At 40.1% G+C, this 19394-nt stretch overlaps 1 protein-coding gene across 1 annotated transcript in view; it reads left to right on the forward strand.

The window, feature by feature from the left end:
- SORCS3 (sortilin related VPS10 domain containing receptor 3) overlaps positions 1–19394 on the forward strand; it is a 261645-nt gene that overhangs the window by 155265 nt on the left and 86986 nt on the right. Inside the window, 1 exon segment of the mRNA XM_030951534.1 lies at positions 9897–9970. Within this exon segment, the coding sequence (XP_030807394.1) occupies positions 9897–9970 (74 nt within the window).

Here is a 19394-nt window from a genome sequence, read left to right on the forward strand (position 1 = left end):
ATCTCAGTGGTGCAGGGAGGAATTTCTGGTTTTCCATGAGACCTCTTACTCTTCCCTTCCTGCATGTGACCTCTGGCTAGGCTGTGTATGTGTGGAGATGGATGCCTGTAAAATCAGGCTCTGCTTTTCCCTTCAGTTGTTGCCTTTTGTCAATGCATGGATTGCTAGGGAATCTGGTAAAAAAGAAATTTGGCTGGCTAGAGGTGAACTGAATTACTCCACTGGATTTTAAGAGTTATAGTAAGAGCAGTACTGGAGAATATCTTCAAGATATCAGAGCCCTTTGTGGAGACCAGAGTTGGCTATTGAGTAGGAGAGTGAGACTGAAAGGAATCTAACTTTATTATATATTCAAGCTTGCAGAAGCCTCTTCATTCATTATAGGACAGGATATGAAAAGTGCATGGTAAGGGAGATGGCCTAAAATAATGTACTGTACAAGATCTGGGGTGTTTGAGCAGGAGATAATATTTGCTGAAGCTACATCTTCAATGCTACCAGAAATTAAAGTTTTCTACCTTGTTTTTATAAATTTTTTGCTCACAGAATTTATTTCATAGCAAGACTTGTCCTATGACCAGCTTCTGTGTTCTCTTTTGGGGTACATAAGAGTCCCATGAACTAAGGTGGGCTTTTCTCTGGGCTGCTTTGGTCCAGTATTTGCCCTTTGTCCCAGACAGCATGGAGCAACTGTCCATGGTGTGGACCAGAGCTGTCCAGAGAGGGATTTCTCCCAGTGCAGAACGTGTACATGTCCTAAGCAGTGTCTGTTCATCTACTGTAGTTTCCCAGAAGACTTTCAGGATGGCATTGGGGGCATATCCGTGACCCAAAGAGAAGTGTGGTGGCAGCCTATAAATGCCCCATAGATCCCTGACACAACCCACAGCCTCAGGGTGAGGGGGCACAGTGGGAATGGAGTAGAAGAGTAAGGACAGTTTGTGAGACAGCTCTGACTTTGTGAGGAAATCCAGCACTCTGAGAAGTGGGGGGCAGCTTCTGAGGACCTGTGAGGTTTGCTGCTCTTCAGCTGGTGAGGTGAGAACTGAGTGGAACGGGCAACTGCACTCTGTCAGGGCTGACCCCAGCTAAGAACAGCATTTTCACCTGGGTGAGATGAGTTCAGGCGTGTGTCTGCTCAGTGTCTGAGGGTGGTGGGTCACAAAAACTGAGTAACCAGCCCTGTCTGGGAAAATGCTGATGAATGGCAAACTGCACTGGGTGGCAGGTGTGTGTGTTTGTTAAATAACATACAATTTAAACTGGGGCAGAATACATTGCTTTAATTTTGCCTAAATGGCACATACTGCTTGAAACCAGACTAATATTTCTTTCAAGCTGTGTGAAGTTTTTTTACATGAACAATGATGATGTCTCAGAAAAAAATGCTGTTCTAAATGCAGTTTTAAAACCTATTCATTAATGCCTATGTGCGCAATTCCAGAAATGTTTTTTTTCACATGAATAAATAAATCAGAAAAATCTTATGTAAGTTTAGAAGGTGGTTTGGTGGTGTGAAATCTATTTCTTCCACTAATCTGAAAATATCCCTCTGCCATTAAATCCTGGTCTGTATAATATAGAGGTTAACCTACAAATAGTGCCACAGGATTTGTAAAGGAAGGACGAGAGGAACAGCCAAGCATGTGATTGTAGCTTTATGTCCCACTTTGGCTAATGCCTCAGCCTCTGCTGCTTTGTCCCTTGTAGTCTTATGCTCAATAAACATGAAAGATTGGTCTGTAATAGCAATGAATGTACCCAGATGCTTGCACTGTAATTAAAGGCATATATCACACAATAAAGCACATTTGAATGAAAAATCTTCCCATTAGACGTGTGGTTCACATTTATTTCCCCTTATTGTTAAACTTCTGGAGTATAACCCTTGATGGAGTGTAAGGAGGGACTTCTAAAGGGCTGCAATGTGAAGCCCCCAGGAGCACAGAAAATTTTCCTGTTGGGCTGGGAGGGCACAGAGCTCCTCAGTGAAGGCTGACCTGCACAGCAGCATTGGCTTCATCCACGTGGTTGGTGGATCCAATTAGCACAGACCTCAGACCCAACGCTGCCTAATGATTTTTAAGTTGAAGAAACTGGACTAAGGGATCAGCCTGGCTTTGAGACAGAGAAATCAGCAGCCATTAGAGGTGATTCACTCTTTTGTGAATGTTAAAGAGCTGATCTGAGGGGAAAAAAGAGTGAAGCAGCCTCTGTGGACAGGAGCAGCCTGACACCTCCCTCTGCCTCTGGCTGAGCCTATTGGATGCCAAAGGAAGAAATTCTGGTAAAGATAACTCCTAGTATACCTTGTAGCCTCTGGTAGCAGGAGGCAGCTCTGCCATCTCTGATCTCTTCATGGTCCCAGTATTGTTCCCTTGTTCCTGTTCTCTATTTTATCCTCCCTCAAACTCTATAGGTGATTTTGAAATGGTTAAAAGATCATGGAGAAAGGAATAAATTAGCAATCAGAAAAGTTAGCCTTCCCTTAAAATGGCATTTCTATTTATAGTACCTTTTGCGAGTTGCTAAATTCTTTAGCAGTGATTGAAATGTGTTTTGATTGACCAAACTGAACATATTTTTTCTCCAGATTTTCAGTTCAAGCTAAAAAATATGGAAGCAATATTTTTCATCTTGTTTCTTCACCACTCTAGCATTTCTGGAGGTAGGGGAAAAGCACAAAAAAAGAGAACCTGTTTTTCACTCAGGGCTAAAACATACCATAAGCTCTGTGTGATACTCATTTGTGACACTGCTCCTGTTGCAGCTGTATCTGGATTTCTTGTTCCACTGGAAACCAGTCATGGAGCAGAAAAGCAAAAGATGGTCTGCTCTTAGCATAAATACCAAATTTTTGGCTGAGTGTGCTTGGTGCCAATGAGGCTTAAAGAAAATTGAATTGTGAAGGTTTTTAATTGAATTCTTTTTTTCACTGGTTTAATCTACTATTGTCTTTTTTTGGCGATGAAGTGGCAAAGCAGAGAGAGCTGAGCCTTGCTTTCAGCATCAGGTTTAAAGTGGACCCATTGAGTGAAAGCATTTTTTAAGCTATGAAATCATGAAACGTGACATCAGTGCATTGTCTTAACCTGAATGACTTCATTAGAAACCAGGTTGAGCTGTACAATTACATCCCGAAGTCAGACATATCCAAAGCATTTGGTCTTTGTTCAGAAGACCCCTGACCAGTGTCTTACTGTGGTGGGATAGAGACTGAGTTTCTTTTGCCTGAAGACCTAGTTGTACTGATTAGCTCGTGTAATATTTTTTCTTAAAATGCAAAAAACCCTAACTTCCCAGCTTCAGAAACCTTTCCAATTTTTTCCTCCCTGTATGGGACAGATGACGGAAATATGTTTTGTATTTAATTTCTGTCTTGACCAGTTTTCAAAATAGTCTATTTCCAGTGTCCCATCTATGATACAACATCTGTAGGGAACGGAGCAGCTCTGGTGAGTCTCAGACATGAATCAGTCTGGGCATATTCTCTTTCCATATCTAAGACAGTCTGGCTGTACAATGCTAGAGGAGAACCTTGGGCTGCAATGAGGTCTCTTGATGCAGCTTTTAATCACCTGGAAAGGAAATCAAAGTAAAGAGATAAACTGGTCCATTTGTTTTCATTACAATTACTAGTTTTTACTACTCTGTGTAAACAAAGACCATAAATTTGGTGCTGGTAGACTTCTTTCTACTGAGTTCAGCCCCACAAGCTGTTGCACAAATATTTTGGCTCGAGACATAAGATTTATTTTTAGCTTCTTTAGTGTGGAGCTGTCAAGGGTGCCTTACCTGAATTGTGGTTTCCAGGCAGCTTGTGACAAGAGAAGAAAAGGATAAGCTCTTTTTTTCCATTATTTAGGGCTCCAGAAGCACTTCCATGTTTCAGATCTCGGTACCACTGAAACCCTGCCTTGCAAGGTGGCAAGGATAGGCAACTCCCTTGGAGGAGTTGGAAAGAACAAGCACAGACAGTCCTTGAGGTGGTTATCAGCTTGAAGGTGATGTGAGCCTTTGTGTCCCTAATGGTAACTCTTGACACTCCAGGGATGTTTCACTGAGGCCCAGACTGAGGAGAATAGTGGAAAAGAAGAAAGAGAGGAATACCCCAAAATTTTCTTCCAATGCAGCCTTTTCTGCCATGGGTAATAAAGCCACTTCCATGGCAAAGGTTGCTCCTGACCTGGTTTCAGCCACACAACTGAAGTATTTTAGGCTTGAGTCCTGTACCTACAGTGCTGCAAGTAACGTGCCCTGCCTCCCAGGAGAACCTGAGAAAGGGGTTTCCATGCACCCCATGGTTTAAACGTTACACTGGTGCTGTGAAAGGGAGAGGTATCCATCTGTCCTTAAAACAAGTGAAGAAGTGATAAAGAAGTAGGGCATGTTCCTGGGATACCAATAGCTGTCTTCATGGCTGTACTGAATCTATCCCGTGTTCAAGTGGCTGCTGTCAGACATGGTTTATCTGTTCTGTACTCTAGAGACTGAAAAGTATTGTTAATTTTTCCTCCAGTTCATTTTCCTTCTAGGAATGACCTTTCTGAAATATTAATCATGACACCTTTCTTCTTTTTCAATTTCATTTGTAACACAGAAGTGTAGAGAAAAGATACACCTTGAGTTTTCTGAGAATTTGCAACTTTTTCTGAGCCTTTAATTTTTTTCTAGTGCTGATGGTTTTTGTCCTTCAGTAAAGAAAATTTAAGACCCTGCAACAGACTTTCTTTTCTGAGTTATCCTTTGCATGCAGTCCAATTTCCTACAGAAATGTTGACCTAATTTTATTTTTTTCTGCCCCGGTTTGAGTTTTTGGCAGGAACCCTCCACACATCTTGTAGATTTTTCCCACCAGCTCTGGCTGAGAAGGTGCTAGTTGTCTTTGTGCTTTTCTGGGATCAGAGCCATCTTTTCATGTAAGCAATCTGAGCTACTGCTTGGGATCGTGCTCTTCTGAGGCCAAGCAGGCCAGGCTAATCTGACCCTCCTCTCCCATAATGTGTCAGCTGCTGCCAAGTTATTCCCACTAGACCCACTCTCACCCTGATGCATTTATTTTGAATACATCTTTCCATCATCAGCTGTATGTATTGTCTGGAGGAAGTATATTTTTTTGTCTAATAAATGAATTGTTCCTCCAAATGAATGTAATGCAGCTTATCCTCCTCACTTTATCTGACATCGTTTGCGCTCTTGGATGACTGGCAGGCAGAAAACTATGGAATGTCTCACCAGATGTTTTCTCTAGCCAATAGACCTGATTTCATAGCAAGAAATAATATTTGATTTTATTTGCTTACTGGCTTTTGTGTAGGTATGTGTCTTTGATGTATGTTCCTTCTTACATTATGTATACATGAAAGTCTAAATATAAATATCAAAGCTCTCTGAATTTCTTTAGTCTGTTTTCTATTGCTTTTCAGTCTATAAGTGACATCTATACATGCTTCTTGCAGTGATGGAGTGTACCCAAGATATTGTATGCTTGGTCTTTCTTGGGCTTGCCTTCAAACTTCATTCTTCTGTGTGCTTCCCCCATGAAGCCCAAGCAGGTCATGAAATCCATCTCAGCCAGATCATGTGTCTCTGGTGGGGTTACCTCCTTCTGCACTAGTCACTGTGAGCTTTTTTTAGTGTCTGTCACGAGAGGTAGAAGATTCTAAAGCTTAAAAAATGAGCAGTTTTAGAAGTTTCTTGCCTATCTAAAAATGAGCCTTGGTGACTAGCTTGGATATGGATACTAACATCAGGGGGTTGAGTCTCTTCCTGTGTTTCCTTCTTTGCTTGTTCTTCTCCTCTCTTACCATAACTGGAATTGAAACAGACCAGTTTCTCATGCTGTTCCAGTTCTGAGAAGCTTTACTTTTCCAGAAAACCTAAAACTTTTTTTTTTTCCCTAGCTCTCCTTGGTAAGATAAACAAAACACCCAAACCAAATTACCCACAACCCTGAACAAGATCTTCCAAGCCAGCCAACATGATGTGTCACCCTGTAGTTTGTACTGGAGAATTGCAACAGCATTTTGCATATGAAACACTGTGTATCTATAGCTCCTTTCTTTACAGTTCTGTAGTTCTGAATGTGTTTCTGGCAGGTTGCTTGTGTTTGTGGCACAGAATCTGACACCAGGGATAAAGCTCCTTCTTTAAGGGATTTGCCAATTTACTTGGAAATATGCTGGTGTGAAATAAAATGTTGCCACTGTTCTTAGAGTTTGAAGACGAAGCATTCTGCCTGTGGTACATAAAATCCTTATGATTCAGATTTGTGCTAAGCAAAACAAGCAGGAGTTAAGGTCTGGCCTGTAGTGAAACAAAGTTGGGTATCACTGGGGCTGCCAACGTCTTTCCTTGCACAGATTGTGTTCTTGGTGAGCTGCACGGCTGTGTTGGTGGATGTGATATGTTTCGTGCTAGCTATGTTTGCTAGTGCTTTGCTACTCCCCTTGAGTGGGGAGTATCGTGATGCTGTTTGGATAAATATTTGCCATTTACCTTTTTGATGGTACAGCCTTTCCTGTTGTAAGTGATAGGTCTGACTATAGAATCCTGAGTAGAGGCAGAGTCAGATCCTCTGCATGCCACTCTTTAGCTGCATCAGGAGACAAGACAGCCCAGACAAACACAAAGACCCATAATGGTCTTAATTTTTCAGTCACCAAAGTCAAATAACAGAGGAGGTTGCAGAAGGGCCATACCCTCACAATACCACCCCCATGGTACACTGGAGTCCACCCCTCTCAAAGCAATGTGTTGGAGTGCTCCGGGAAGTGGAAATTCCAGAGATGTTTACTTGTCACTAAAGAGCCAGAGCAGAGCTTTAAAATGGGAACATCTTGGCACCATACCTACAGCATTTTTTTTCTTTGCTTAGTATTCAGCCTTAGGACAAATTCATTTATATTGAATTCCGTTGTACTTGCCACTAAATTTGTTGTCTTTTCTAAAGCTTGTCTTCTCTTGTGAAGGGAGATAAACAAAAAGTATATGTATATATTCAATTTCAATGCATACTAGAAATCACTTTATTGTATGTTTTATTTATTTATTCAACACTAACCTTTGCATTTGCATCTGTAAATAATACTATAAAACTGAACTGGGCCAGAGAGGCCTTTTAGGGATTTGTTCTGTCATACTGCTTTAAGACTCAGTCATCAGGTTAAAATTTGAAGTGGATGCCCAGAGTAAGTAGGTGAAAAATAAATAAAAATTATTGAAATTAATAATATTCTCTTTATCTCTTTATCTGAAATCACATAAAGGCTGCAAGTTCAGTTTAATTCTTCTGACATCAGTCACCTGAGCTTTAAAGAGAAAAGAAAGAAAAAAACCCCGACCAGTAGCTGGTCTCTGGTTTTTAACTTGATACAGAGTGGGATGCTCCCTGAAAGAGACACTGAGAGACATGAGTGGTTGAAAGGGATTATGCTTCATGTCACTGAGCTTTCTGTAGCTACTGCTGTTATGCTGCTGTAGAAGAAAAGGAAATGCCAGGGGCAAAAGATAAAAGAGAATCGAAGGAAATGGCTCTATGTAGTTAATCCTTCCCTCTCATGGTGAGAATAGTTAATCCATTGCAGAATACAATCAGGATGCTAGACCCACTTGGACTCGCTTGTGAGCATGACTTAAGTGGGACTAAGTTGCCTGAAGCCTGGCTAACTTGCACCTGTAGCCAAAACATGCAAAGGATAACCAAGTTGTTTGACACAACTGATGCAACTCAGTCCGTGCTGAGGTGCTTGTATGTGCAAATCATGTCCAGTGACTCAAGGAATATTCCTGACAGGAATTGTGCTAAAGGCTGGGCAGAGCTGTAGCACTGTAGAATTTTGACTTTGGAGTGTGGATTCTCAGTTATTGTTTTTAAAAACCTGTGTGTTCTGAGAATTAGTTATCTTGATATTGATGCTGACTTCATAAGCCTAATCTCAAATTTGGACAAGTAATTTTCTTTTCCTGGCTCCTTTAAAAGAGACAAGTGATGCTTTGTTGCTTTATTTTATGTCTACACAGAATTTCTTTTGGGGCAGAGGACTCTATCATATTTTTTAGACAATCACCTGAAAAGCAGAGGAAGTCTGGTTGTGGACTTCTAGTGCAGTATGTTACCCTATCTAGAGACGGTGCTAAAGAAATATGGCCAAATTAGAATATTCAGATAATATTTGATCTCCTGAAAAACATGGGGTAGAAAATCTTTCTTAATATTTCTTACAAGCTTAGTGGTGTTGCCTGAAGTTTACATAATTGGAGCCCTTTTTGACATGAAGATTGAAGGATGCCTGCTTCCATATCTTTCCTCCATATGTGTTTTACTGGCACTTGAGCTGTTACTGGCCAGACTGGCATTCCTGTTGGCAAAAATGCAAAGGCCTGATTCTTTTGTCTTTACACATAACAGTTGCATTAGATTCTTGATGGGGTCTGAATTTCAGTTTCTGACTTTCTTTTGCTGACTATACAGTGATTTGGTTGTGTAGTTGAGTACAAACATAGCAAGAATTAATTAACTGCCTCAGGCTTTGGACACTGCTCAAACAGCCTTTTCCAATCATCTTTCTAAATTGATCTATGGTCCAGCTCAGATGTGGCTGCTGCCTCTCTGTGGTCAAAGATGCTGCCTGTTCAAGAAGTGTTAATATTCAGTGTGAGCACATGTGGTTTATCTTCCCAGTCACTCTTAGCCATCCATCACAGTGGTGCTACAGGACATATCACTAGGTTGTGAACTCTTCCAATCTGAACATGGACCTGCCTCCAATTTGCAAATCCAGTTACTCAAATCAAATGCAATGCAGAATCTTGTGCTCAAATGATATCATTTTCCCATTAGGGACTTAAATTTGGCTGTTACAAACATTGAAGTTTTTTCAGTTCCCTTATCTACCTCCTTAGCTGGCAATCAACCCTTGTTTTGTTAAGCCAGAATATATATCAGATGAAATTTATTTGAAATTCTAATCAAAATGCTGCCTGATATTTAGTTCTCTGTGATCTAGTGGTAAAGCATAGTAGTTATTTCTCAAAGCATATTTTTTTCTCTGAAGAACCAAATTTGCTCATAGTTGGAGAAAAGGAGCTTACATATGTTTTGATTGTGAGAGGATGCATTATGGGTAAGAAAATAATTACATGGAGAATGGTGTTTGTGGTATTAAGCAGAATATATATGAAGCAAACATATGTCTGAAACTCAGCATGGAGTTGCATGGAAATTTCGTTACATTACAGCGGTGTTGTTTCTTAACAGAAAGACTAAAAAAAAAATCATTCTATTGAAAATTTGGCTTCCAAGAAGTCATGCCACTATCTTTGGTGTTTAATGACCAGGTTGATTTCTAACTTACCTGAAAATTTAGACCTCATTCTCAATATTAGAAAATATAAATTAGGAGCCATTTACTTTTCAATACAGAAGAGATCTGATTCATTCCATAAAAACAAGTAATGGCATGACCTTGAGGATAGAGTCACTACCTCATCAGAGTCATGTTGACTAATCTGATTTGTCTCTCATTCTATTTGATACTAGGAACTCACATGTCACCTGCTTCCTATTAAACAAAAGAAGCCAGGAGAACAGCCAGCTTTGTTATATGGCAGTCATAGTGAATGTGTTGACAGCTGAAATTTGGAAGGACAAAGTTGTTTGACAAGGTTTGGGAAGAGACAACCTGCTTTTGATTCTCTGGAGCCCAGTGTGATTTAAGAGTAAAGGGAAGACATTAGCCTCCCCTGCTGAGGGTGATCAATAATTGTGTATAATTATTGTGAACCATCCATTCAAGTTCTTTAATCTGAGCTGATTTGAATACTTTATCTAGCAACAGTCTTCTTTCTTTTTCCTCAAAGTTTATTCTTTCTCACTCTCTCTTTCTGTCTTCCAGCTGTACAGCTCCATGGACTTTGGAAGAAAATGGCAGCTCATGCATGAGCGGGTCACTCCAAACAGGTTTTACTGGTGAGTTAGGGCCACTGGCTTGGCTTGCTTTGGGTGGGTCATGGAGGGGAGAAGGGCATCTAACTTGAAGGGATTGGTTACTTTATCTGAACATGAAGTATACCCTTGGTTTTGTTCATCATCAATGCTGTAAATTCAGTCCATAGAACACACCTTGCGGTGCAATAGTCTGTGTTTGTACTTCTTGTCTGATAAAATGTGGTGTCTTTTACAGAGAAGTACAAGTCTTTTGATAATTGCAGAAGTCATGCTTCTTCATTGTACATCTGCCTAGAGTAACACAGAGGAGCTGTCCAGTGCCTCAGTGACAAACCTGTGACCATTAGACTTCCTATTTTTCAGCCCTTCAGAGAGTTACTTTAGCCTAGAACACAGTCTTTGTGCAGAGCCAGCCGCTCTGACCAGTCTCCTTATGCAATCTTGGTGAGAAGGGATGATTCACTCTGCTTTAAATCACTCTCTGAGGAGCCAGTTTTATTATAGTGACTAGTGAAAGCCCAAGATCTGCAGTTTGCTAAAAATCTGCTTTGTGACTCAATTCCTTCTCAATTCCCAAGTGTCAACCTCTCAAATTGGAAGAGTGTCTTAAAATCAGATGATGAAACAAATTTAGTTCCTATCTCCAGGCTCAGCCATCTCAGATGCATATTTTCCAAACTTCTCTTCACCATGTGAAGGCTCAAGAATTGACTTTTAGAGAGAAAAAGAAAAGTGTAGTTCTTCCATAGTTGAATTTAGGATTTGGGGCTTGAATCAGATTCTTAATGCTGTACTTACTATATGCCAGATGATGGGGTGTGTGTGAATGTGTAGAAGTGCTGATTTACAGAATCTGTGCATAGCTAAAAAAAGTGTCTGGTCCTTAAGACCCAAAAAGATTGTAATATTAAGGAACCAGAGGGTCACATTTTGGATGGTTAAAAATTAAAAGGACTTGGAAAACTTAAACATTTACTCCCAATTACAAAGCATGATGCATATCTATGTCTAGATCTATATATCTTAGAGTCAAATTCTTGTAGAAATTTTTGCACCTCATTGATAGCCCTTGGAATCCAGGCACAAAATATCTATAGATTGTATTTTCAGTATTTCCACACCTTGGAGGTAGACTCCTCATTTCAAATTATCTACATTCTTCTGGAAATCTCTGTAAACCTCTTTAGACTCCAACATTTAAAAATTGGCTTTTTGGCATCAGGTCTAGAGATTTCCCTTAGTGTCCATGAGGAATCTGGACAGTGTGAGAAGGTTTTGAACACTGAGGAAAGGAAGTTTTAAGGTTCCTAAGTCACACAGACCTGCAAAATATATCAAAGGTCTAGAACTTTGTCTGTCCATGTTACAGACAGACTGACAGACTGGCTTAATTCTTTCAAATACAGAGTTTCTCAAGGGGACCTGTGTTTTCTGTCCAATCAGCTAAAAAGCTGTGAATATCCCCTGTCCATCTGTCTTTGGAGTCCCTGCCTATGTTTGCTGAGCAGACATTGAGCATCACCATCCTGAGCAGGGGACAGAGGACAATTCCGTAATGTAGGAAAGGAAGTTGTTTTTCTTTCCTGGTTCTGGTGGCAGGTGAATGATTGACCTAACTATCAAAAATCCTTTGATCTCACTATTCATGCTGGGTGCACATGACAAAGGCGAGTGTAGATCATCTCCAGGTGTATCCTTCTGTGGAGCAGAATAGCTGGTCCTTGGAATAATTTTAACCTATCCTTCAAATAACACAAGTGAGCTTAGGGGAGAGGCTTTCTTGGAGGATAAGGTGCAAGGGCTAAGCTGACTTGGGAAGAAAAGCAGAACCTCTTTTTAAAGGACAGGTTGTGATGTTGTGCCTTATTTTCTTCTTCCATATAATAATGGTTAATGGAAATTGCTTGTTTGTCCATTTGACACCCAAATGTGTATTGTTTCCCACAGTCTACATCATTTTTCATTGTCTTTTGCTGCATGGTTTGAACACTGTTTTTTAGCAGCGCATTATATAATGTCTGTGTTTCAGGTGCCTTTTTCTCAGGAAATGTACAAGTCTTCTATAGTTAAAAATCATAAGACATAGACTTAGAAATCTTTATTCCACTCAGAAACAGCTGAGTCCCACAGAGAATAAGCTTCCCAAGAGAGTGAATTAGGTTTTTCCCAGAGTGGGAGGGATTTGAAACAATCCATAGTGCAGGTATAAGAGGTATTGAAATTGTGGAATATAATAACTCTCCTTAGCTGATTTTTTTCTCTTTTTCTTTTCTTTCCCTTTAAAGCTTCAAACTGTGATGGCTTGCAAGTTCTGGCTTGTAAGATCTTTACAGAAAAAAAATGCAAAAAACCATTTTAGCCTCCGAAATTTGTTGATTTCTTTTTAGTGCACTAAAAGAGAGAAAAGTGTAATAGAAAAGAGAGAATAGCTGTAAGTTTCAGAGGGACATAAGCCACTACTCTGTGAAGCTCAGAGAATCATAAAATAGTATAGGTTGGAAAGGACCTGGAAAATCATCTAGTTCCAACTTCCCTGCCAGGGCCAAGGGCACCTTCCATTAGACCATGTTGCTCAAAGCTCCATGCAGCCTGACCTTGAGCACTGCCAGAAATGGGACATCTGTGACTCCTCTGGGCAACCTGTTCAATTGCCTCATCAGCTTCACAATAAAGAACTTATTTCCATTATCTATTCTAAACCTACCATCTTTAAATTGAAAGCCACTACTCTTGTCCTATTTCTACATGTTCTTGTAAAAGCTCCCTCTCTTTAACTACTGAGAGGTGCTGTAAGTTCTCCTGGAGCCATGAGGTTCACACAGACTCACCTCTCGAGTTTGCCAGTCTCTCTCTGGATGCCCTCCCTTCCCTCTGGTGTGTCAGGTGCAGCTCTCAGCTTGCCTGTGGTAAGCTTGCCTTTCCATGTCACCAGCCTATCACTGTCCCTGTCATCAGTCTATCAAATACTACATTATTGAACCTCTGAATTAAAACTTCCATGAAAGTTGAAATAGTAATGATAGGGAGATGTCAAAATGAGATAAGCTGCTCTTTTGTGCTGCTCTGCATTGTTCATTAGCAGAGGCTCAGGTAAGCACCCTTCATGAAATGGGATGGTTTCCATCTGATTGGAATGCAGCTGGCTTTATCTGGGGCAGGCTTTGCTGAATGTGTTTGCCTTCAAAACATGGCTTTCATCTCTCAGGCTGCTTTGAATGGGCTTGTGAAGACTCTAAACTTCGCCTGGTTCATGTGATCAGTCAACATGACAAGAAGAGGTCTTACTTTTCTCTCCGAGATATTTCTGAATAATTATACCTTCTCTGAGAGACCTCACACATAGAGACCTTAAGGCCAGGAGAGAATCATGATTGCTTCAGACCTTGTGAGACTGGGATGTGAATTTTCCTCAGCAGAGTAAGCACAACCTCTCTGTTACTCACGGACACACAAGTCACTCTGCGCATTTTTTGGTGTAGCTCTAGCAGACAGCATCTGTGATGGCTCTCTGGTCAAAAACAAAGCCCTAAGCTCCAATCTCAACTTGTGGCATTGTATCCTGGCTCTTGCTTGCAGCTTCTTTCCTTAGTCATAGCTGTTGGTGCTACTCACTGGTTTGTAGTTTTGTGTTCTCATTCATTATGGATGTCACATGTCTAACTGTTCATGGGACATCTCTCATGGGTTCCTGAGCCTGCTCAAAGTTTGTGCATGAGCTGAGATTCACCCCTGGGCCACTCACAGTTATAAAAATCCCTAGGATTTGAGTTCTCTACTTTGGTAGTAGTGATTAATTTGTTAACTACACCCACTGATGACAGTGGCAGAGCTTGAACAGAATGTGTTACTTGATGTGTGTACAGGCATCCAGATTTGGCTCCCACGTGCCTTGGCCTCAGATTTTAATAACTTAGGATCCTGTAAGACTGGAAATAGCGAGTTTACGCTAATGTGATGCAGAAATTCCAAGATCAATCAAGATAACTGAAACCAGCATGGGTGCAAAGTTTGTTAAAATCCTACTCAATGTTCTTTTCTTTCAGAACACATTTCTGCAGCTCCCTCTGGGCCCTGTTCATTTTATATCACTATAACTTAGACACCTGTGCTGCCATGTGGAGGATATGAAAAAATAAAGCCCGTATTTTGTACCGTAGAAATGCTGGGGAAGCTTCCTTGCCTGTAAAACACATGGTCTGTTCTGCTGACTAAATACTGTTGCTCTCCTGATAAAGAATCATAGGACTTGAATTGTCCTTAAGTTGTTTTTTTTTTACTACCTCTGCCTTTTCCTGCAGCAGCACAATGGGACCAAGCAGGTGGGCAGGATGGGTTGGTTACTGGAGCATTCACCCAGCACTTTGCTGGACCCAGCTTTTCCTTGTCACCTTGTGTGGCTCCAGCTGACTTTGCCTTGTTACCCTGTGGGAGACTGGGATAGGAGAGCACCTTGATGACTGTAGTGGGTGAAGTACTCAAATAGAGTAATATGAAGTGCTACAGCAGTAGATTAAAAGCACCAGAGGGTACAAGAGAATGAAAAGATGCTTTAGTGGCATATGAAATCCTTTTATCATCTTATGGTTTAATTCTTTCAAATACAGAGTTTCTCAAGGGGACCTGTGTTTTCTGTCCAATCAGCTAAACAGCTGTGAATATCCTCTGTCCATCTGTCTTTGGAGGCCCTGCTCTGTTTGCTGGGCAGACATGAGGATCACCATCCTGAGCAGAGGATAGCACTATATATTCCTTTGGACACCAACACCCTTTCTTAGTGTCTCCCCAGGCTTTTCTTTTTTTGGAGAACACATTCCTGTTTCCTGCCTTATGTCATCCCTGAGGCATATGAAGTGGTGGATGTGGAACCATTTTCCTTGGTGTGGTTTTGTGGGTTTTTTTTGTTTGTTTTGTTTGTTTGTTTGTTTGTTTGTTGTTGTTAGTTTTTTGTTTTTTGTTAGTTTTTTGGGGGGGGTTGCTTTTTTTGTTTTTGTTTTTTGGGTTTTTAATTTTTTGTGGTTTTGTTGGGGTTTTTTTGCCTGTTACAGATAGACATTTCCCTTCTTATTTATTTTTTTACGTTCGTTCTCTCTGGGGCTGTGGGTGATTCTCTCAAAGCCTGGGGGCAGGAAAGTGGGGAATACCCATTTTCATGGAAGAGGAGGAGAAATCTGTGCAGAATTTCTGATGCCTCTGGTACTTCTGATGCTTGGAGCTCTGAAGTCAGTGTGCAGCATGAGTCTAGTCAGTAAAAGCCACTGAAATACACACTGGTCATGAAAGTTGGACAGATAAGACCAGCAAGGCAGGAAAGGAGAGAGGACAAAAATCGGACGTGCACTAGCATGGCTTCAAGGAGCAGCATTTGTATTTGCAAGTATAAAAATTAGTTGCATCAAGCAGTTCTCAAATACATTACTGATTCCCTCAAAAAATCTCCCCATAATTTAATTTTTTCTCTTTTTTCCATGCTAATCAACCAGATTTATGTTTTGTTTTGTGATTTATTTTTTTTTGCATCTATGAATGCCAGCCACACTCATTTGATCTCTGAGAGTTAAAAATCGTGAGAAGGGAACACTTTCACTGAAAGAAAGAAAGAGGCTTTGTGTCCACTAACTTAGGCTTTGCTTTGGAGTTAAAGGTTTTCTGTCACAATTGTTTGAGGAATGAGACAACAAATTTTGTCATTCAAGGGCAAGGTTTTCAGTCTTTTTTGTAATTTTGGGTAAGAAAAGGTGATAAAATGTATCAGCCAGTGTATTTCTTTTTAGTTGCAGGCTGAATTTCAGGATGACTTTAGTGAAGGCTGGTTTGGATATCTGAGAGTAGTGTGGCAGAAGTTAAGGGGCTTGCCTCAGTTTTTCTAAAGGTTATTGTCTGGGTTTGTATCTACCTTCACAGAGATGTTTGTGTCTGTTTTTATTTCTTCATTGTGACAGCACTGATATTTCCTCATTCCAGTGCCAATTTTGGTCCATGCAGACTGTTTCAGCAGCAGTTCCAGCAGTGACCTTTGGATACAGCTGACATTACCTTTACTTGCCTAGTTTGTCAGCAGAGAGATGGTTAGTCAAATATGTGCCTGCCTCTCCTGTAAATCCCGCTAATCATTAACTGCCAGATGGTGTCATTGCACAGTGCTGGGGAAACATTGCCTGATTTTTTACAGCCAAGTTTAGTGTTAGGAAAACATAGTCTTGTAAATGTCAAATTGACTCTTAAATAATCCTACATTAGAGTTTTTCAGGATTCAAACCATACCATACATGGAGCTATGGATAAAGGAATGACTCCAGTTTGGACACCTACGAGCATCACCAAGGCACTTACCCAGTGCCTATTACTGGAGCCTCCCTTGGGCTAATGACTCATTTGGCTCTGGAAAGGGACTTGCTTCCCATGCCCCGTGGGCAGAAACACCCGGGGAAGGTTTTTCTCCTGGAGAGTAAAGTAACATAAATCTGGAATGTGTTACTCAAGCCACCATGACCATGAATTGTACTAAGCTGAGGACAGCATTTTCAAACTCTAGCCTCAAGCTCTGTAATAAGATTTCAGGAGAGATGAGAATTTCTCATAAATTCTTGGTATATATTGAAAGATTTCCTTGCAAGGTCACTTTAGTTAATTAAAGACCACAACACCATGGTGATAATAAGCCTAATTTTTTTTTCCTTTTCAGTAAAAAATGGGCAAAGTCAAACTGTCAGGCTAGGTATTTTATTTCATTTTGTGTGCCTACAATTAATGCCATAGGCACTATAGATATTTAGTGTCTCCAAATGTTAGGTTGTGGGTGACTAACTTATGATTACACAGTAGCTCAGTGACAGAGATATAAATGGAATCTGAATATAGAGGTGGATACTTTTGATTGGCTGAAATAGTGTTTGTTTTTGTTGGAAAAGTTCCAAGTTAATAAAGGTATTTCAGAATTCATGGCAACATTATCAAAATATTTCTCTCAGAAATTAAAGGAAGGAATATTTTGAAATATTTGACAGTTTTTGGATGGTCTTTTTAAGTAATCTTAAAATTTGACTAAAAGTTCATTTTGCAATATATGATTTTAAAATTAAAGCAGGGAAAGAATCCAGTCTGAAACAAAGTGTGTGATAATTTTTCCTAATTATAATCCTATCCTGATTTTGAGCTACAGATTGGTAAGTGCTCTTCCAGGGACATTGTGATAGATTTTATGGGTATCTAAGAGAATAAAAACCTAAATGACCCTAAGAACAGGAAAATCCTTCACTTTCTATCTCTGGGAAATGCTGCAGGACTGTTTTATAGACACACAGATCCCACGAGTTCCATTAGTGCCTCTGGTCAGTGTAATGTTCAGACTGCTGTTCCCCTTTCTGGCACAGCCCATGTTCCTTTTTAAACAAGTTGGTGAGAGATCGACAGAAATAGTTGGATGTGGGAATGCATCTTTGTAGAAGGTGGAAAAAACCCATAGTACAATACTGACGAAATATTACAGACTATTTCTGGTTTACCTGGGACTAAAACCAAAGATATTTGGAGGTTTGGTGTATGTTTATCCTGACTGATGACTTTATATCACAAAGCAAATTTGTGAGTTAGAACTAATCTCTTGTACTATGAATGTAACCTCTAACTTGTAACTGATGGATGCTTTAGTATTGTGTGGTGCCCCTCTCCTTACTGCCTGCTTTCCTAGGAAAATAAGTGTTTGACATTTTTATGAAGTCCTGTGGATGTCATGCTAATCAGGCTGCCTAGGCTCAAAGCTCTTTTAATGAGGAAAAAAAAAGAAAAACATACTAAGAGCATTCTGACTAGAAGGATTGTGTGTGATTGTGTGATTTTGAAGGGAAATAATTTTAAGTACTTTAAATTCTCCTTTAAAACCCATGAACTACATAATAAGTGAACTCTAAGTGAAGTGCTGCATGATAAAGTGTCACATTGTGTATATACCTCTGTAATTCTGGCTGCTCTCACAGCAAGAATGAGTTCTTTCAATGAAAGGTATATCCTTTGGAAGGGCAATTTTGGAATAAGTTGTCTTTGAATGACTTCTCTTTCTAACCACCTCCTTTTTCTCTCTGACCTCTTTTTGCTTGAGAAACACAACATACCTTGCAGAAGGAAGAACTATCCCTCTCCACTAATGTAATGGTGGATGTCCTTACATAAATACCAGCAAGCTTTTAGAATTTGTGATTTGTTATGATTTTAGTACAATTTGTGATATTTGCCACATTTATGTCTTTAATCTTCTGTGGCTAGAAGTTATTTTTTTCCTTAAGGCCTCAAAAAATAAGGGCTAAAATATTTCTGCTTATTTGGCTTAAATCTAATGCCTACCACTACATGTCACCTGTTGCACTGCAGTTAGTGTTTTCAGCCATCAAAAATCCTTTGGCTTTGGTCTCTCATCTGTCAGGTGTCTGTATCTCCCAGGAGCCAATCTCTTCTCTTACCTCTCCCATTGCTGATCTTGGATAATTTTATAATTATACTATAATTTTATAATTATAATTTTACTCTCTTTGACTGAGTGTCTGAGACTGAAGCAGACTAGATGAACCACTAGTAAGAAAGACCAGGAATGCTTTAAGGAAGAGTTTGTTGAATATTTTTCCCAGTTTGTATTGATCCCTGGAGTGGGTCCCAGTGCTGTGTCTGTCTGAAGAGCACAGGTGGGAGGATCTATGTTCTTCTCCTGCAAGAAGGTAACAAATAAGATCAAAACCCATCAAAACAAATAAGTCCAAACCCCATCACTGAGTTTCAATGGCCGGTGTTGGAAGCTGAAATGCTCTACTGCTGACTCATGTAGTCTGCCTGGCCTGACTTCATCCTGGCTCTCCTGATGCATGTGAACTCAGACACAAATTAATTCCAACCTGTCAGAAACAGTCCCAGAGTAATTCTTTGTGACTCTTTGTAGGAAGCATTGATGAAAGCCAGGCCTCTAATTAATATACTGAATAATGCATCCCTCTGAGGCATATGGGGATCTCCCATACTGTCATAGCTTGGCAAAGCTAATCAAAAGCCGGGTTGCCAGGCTTAAAGTAGCATCATATTTTGTGCATTCTGGCTAGCAAGGAATAGTCTCCCACTTTTTAATTTTTTTTTGGGGGGGTGGAATTTGGCTTAGGTTTTGACCTTTGTTGTATATCATACTAATCTCTCCATTTCTGGGAAAATGGATGAATTCTCAGTGTGGGGGAAAATCCCTCTTGTTTTCAGATGACTGAAAGATAAACATTTGGGAATTCTTTTAAAATCACTACTTTTCTGAGATGTTTAGGAATTCCCTTTTCACATACTCTGATTACAAACATAATTTTCTGACTATTTCATTCAATAGCAAAACACCTACAGGCATCCGCAGTGAGCATCTTTTCTGGATCCATCCTCCCTTTGCCCCAGACCTCATCTCCAATGGCCCAGTTGATTTTGAGAA

Source organism: Camarhynchus parvulus, chromosome 6 (genome assembly GCF_901933205.1).
Source record: "Camarhynchus parvulus chromosome 6, STF_HiC, whole genome shotgun sequence".
Taxonomy (NCBI): Eukaryota; Metazoa; Chordata; class Aves; order Passeriformes; family Thraupidae; genus Camarhynchus; species Camarhynchus parvulus.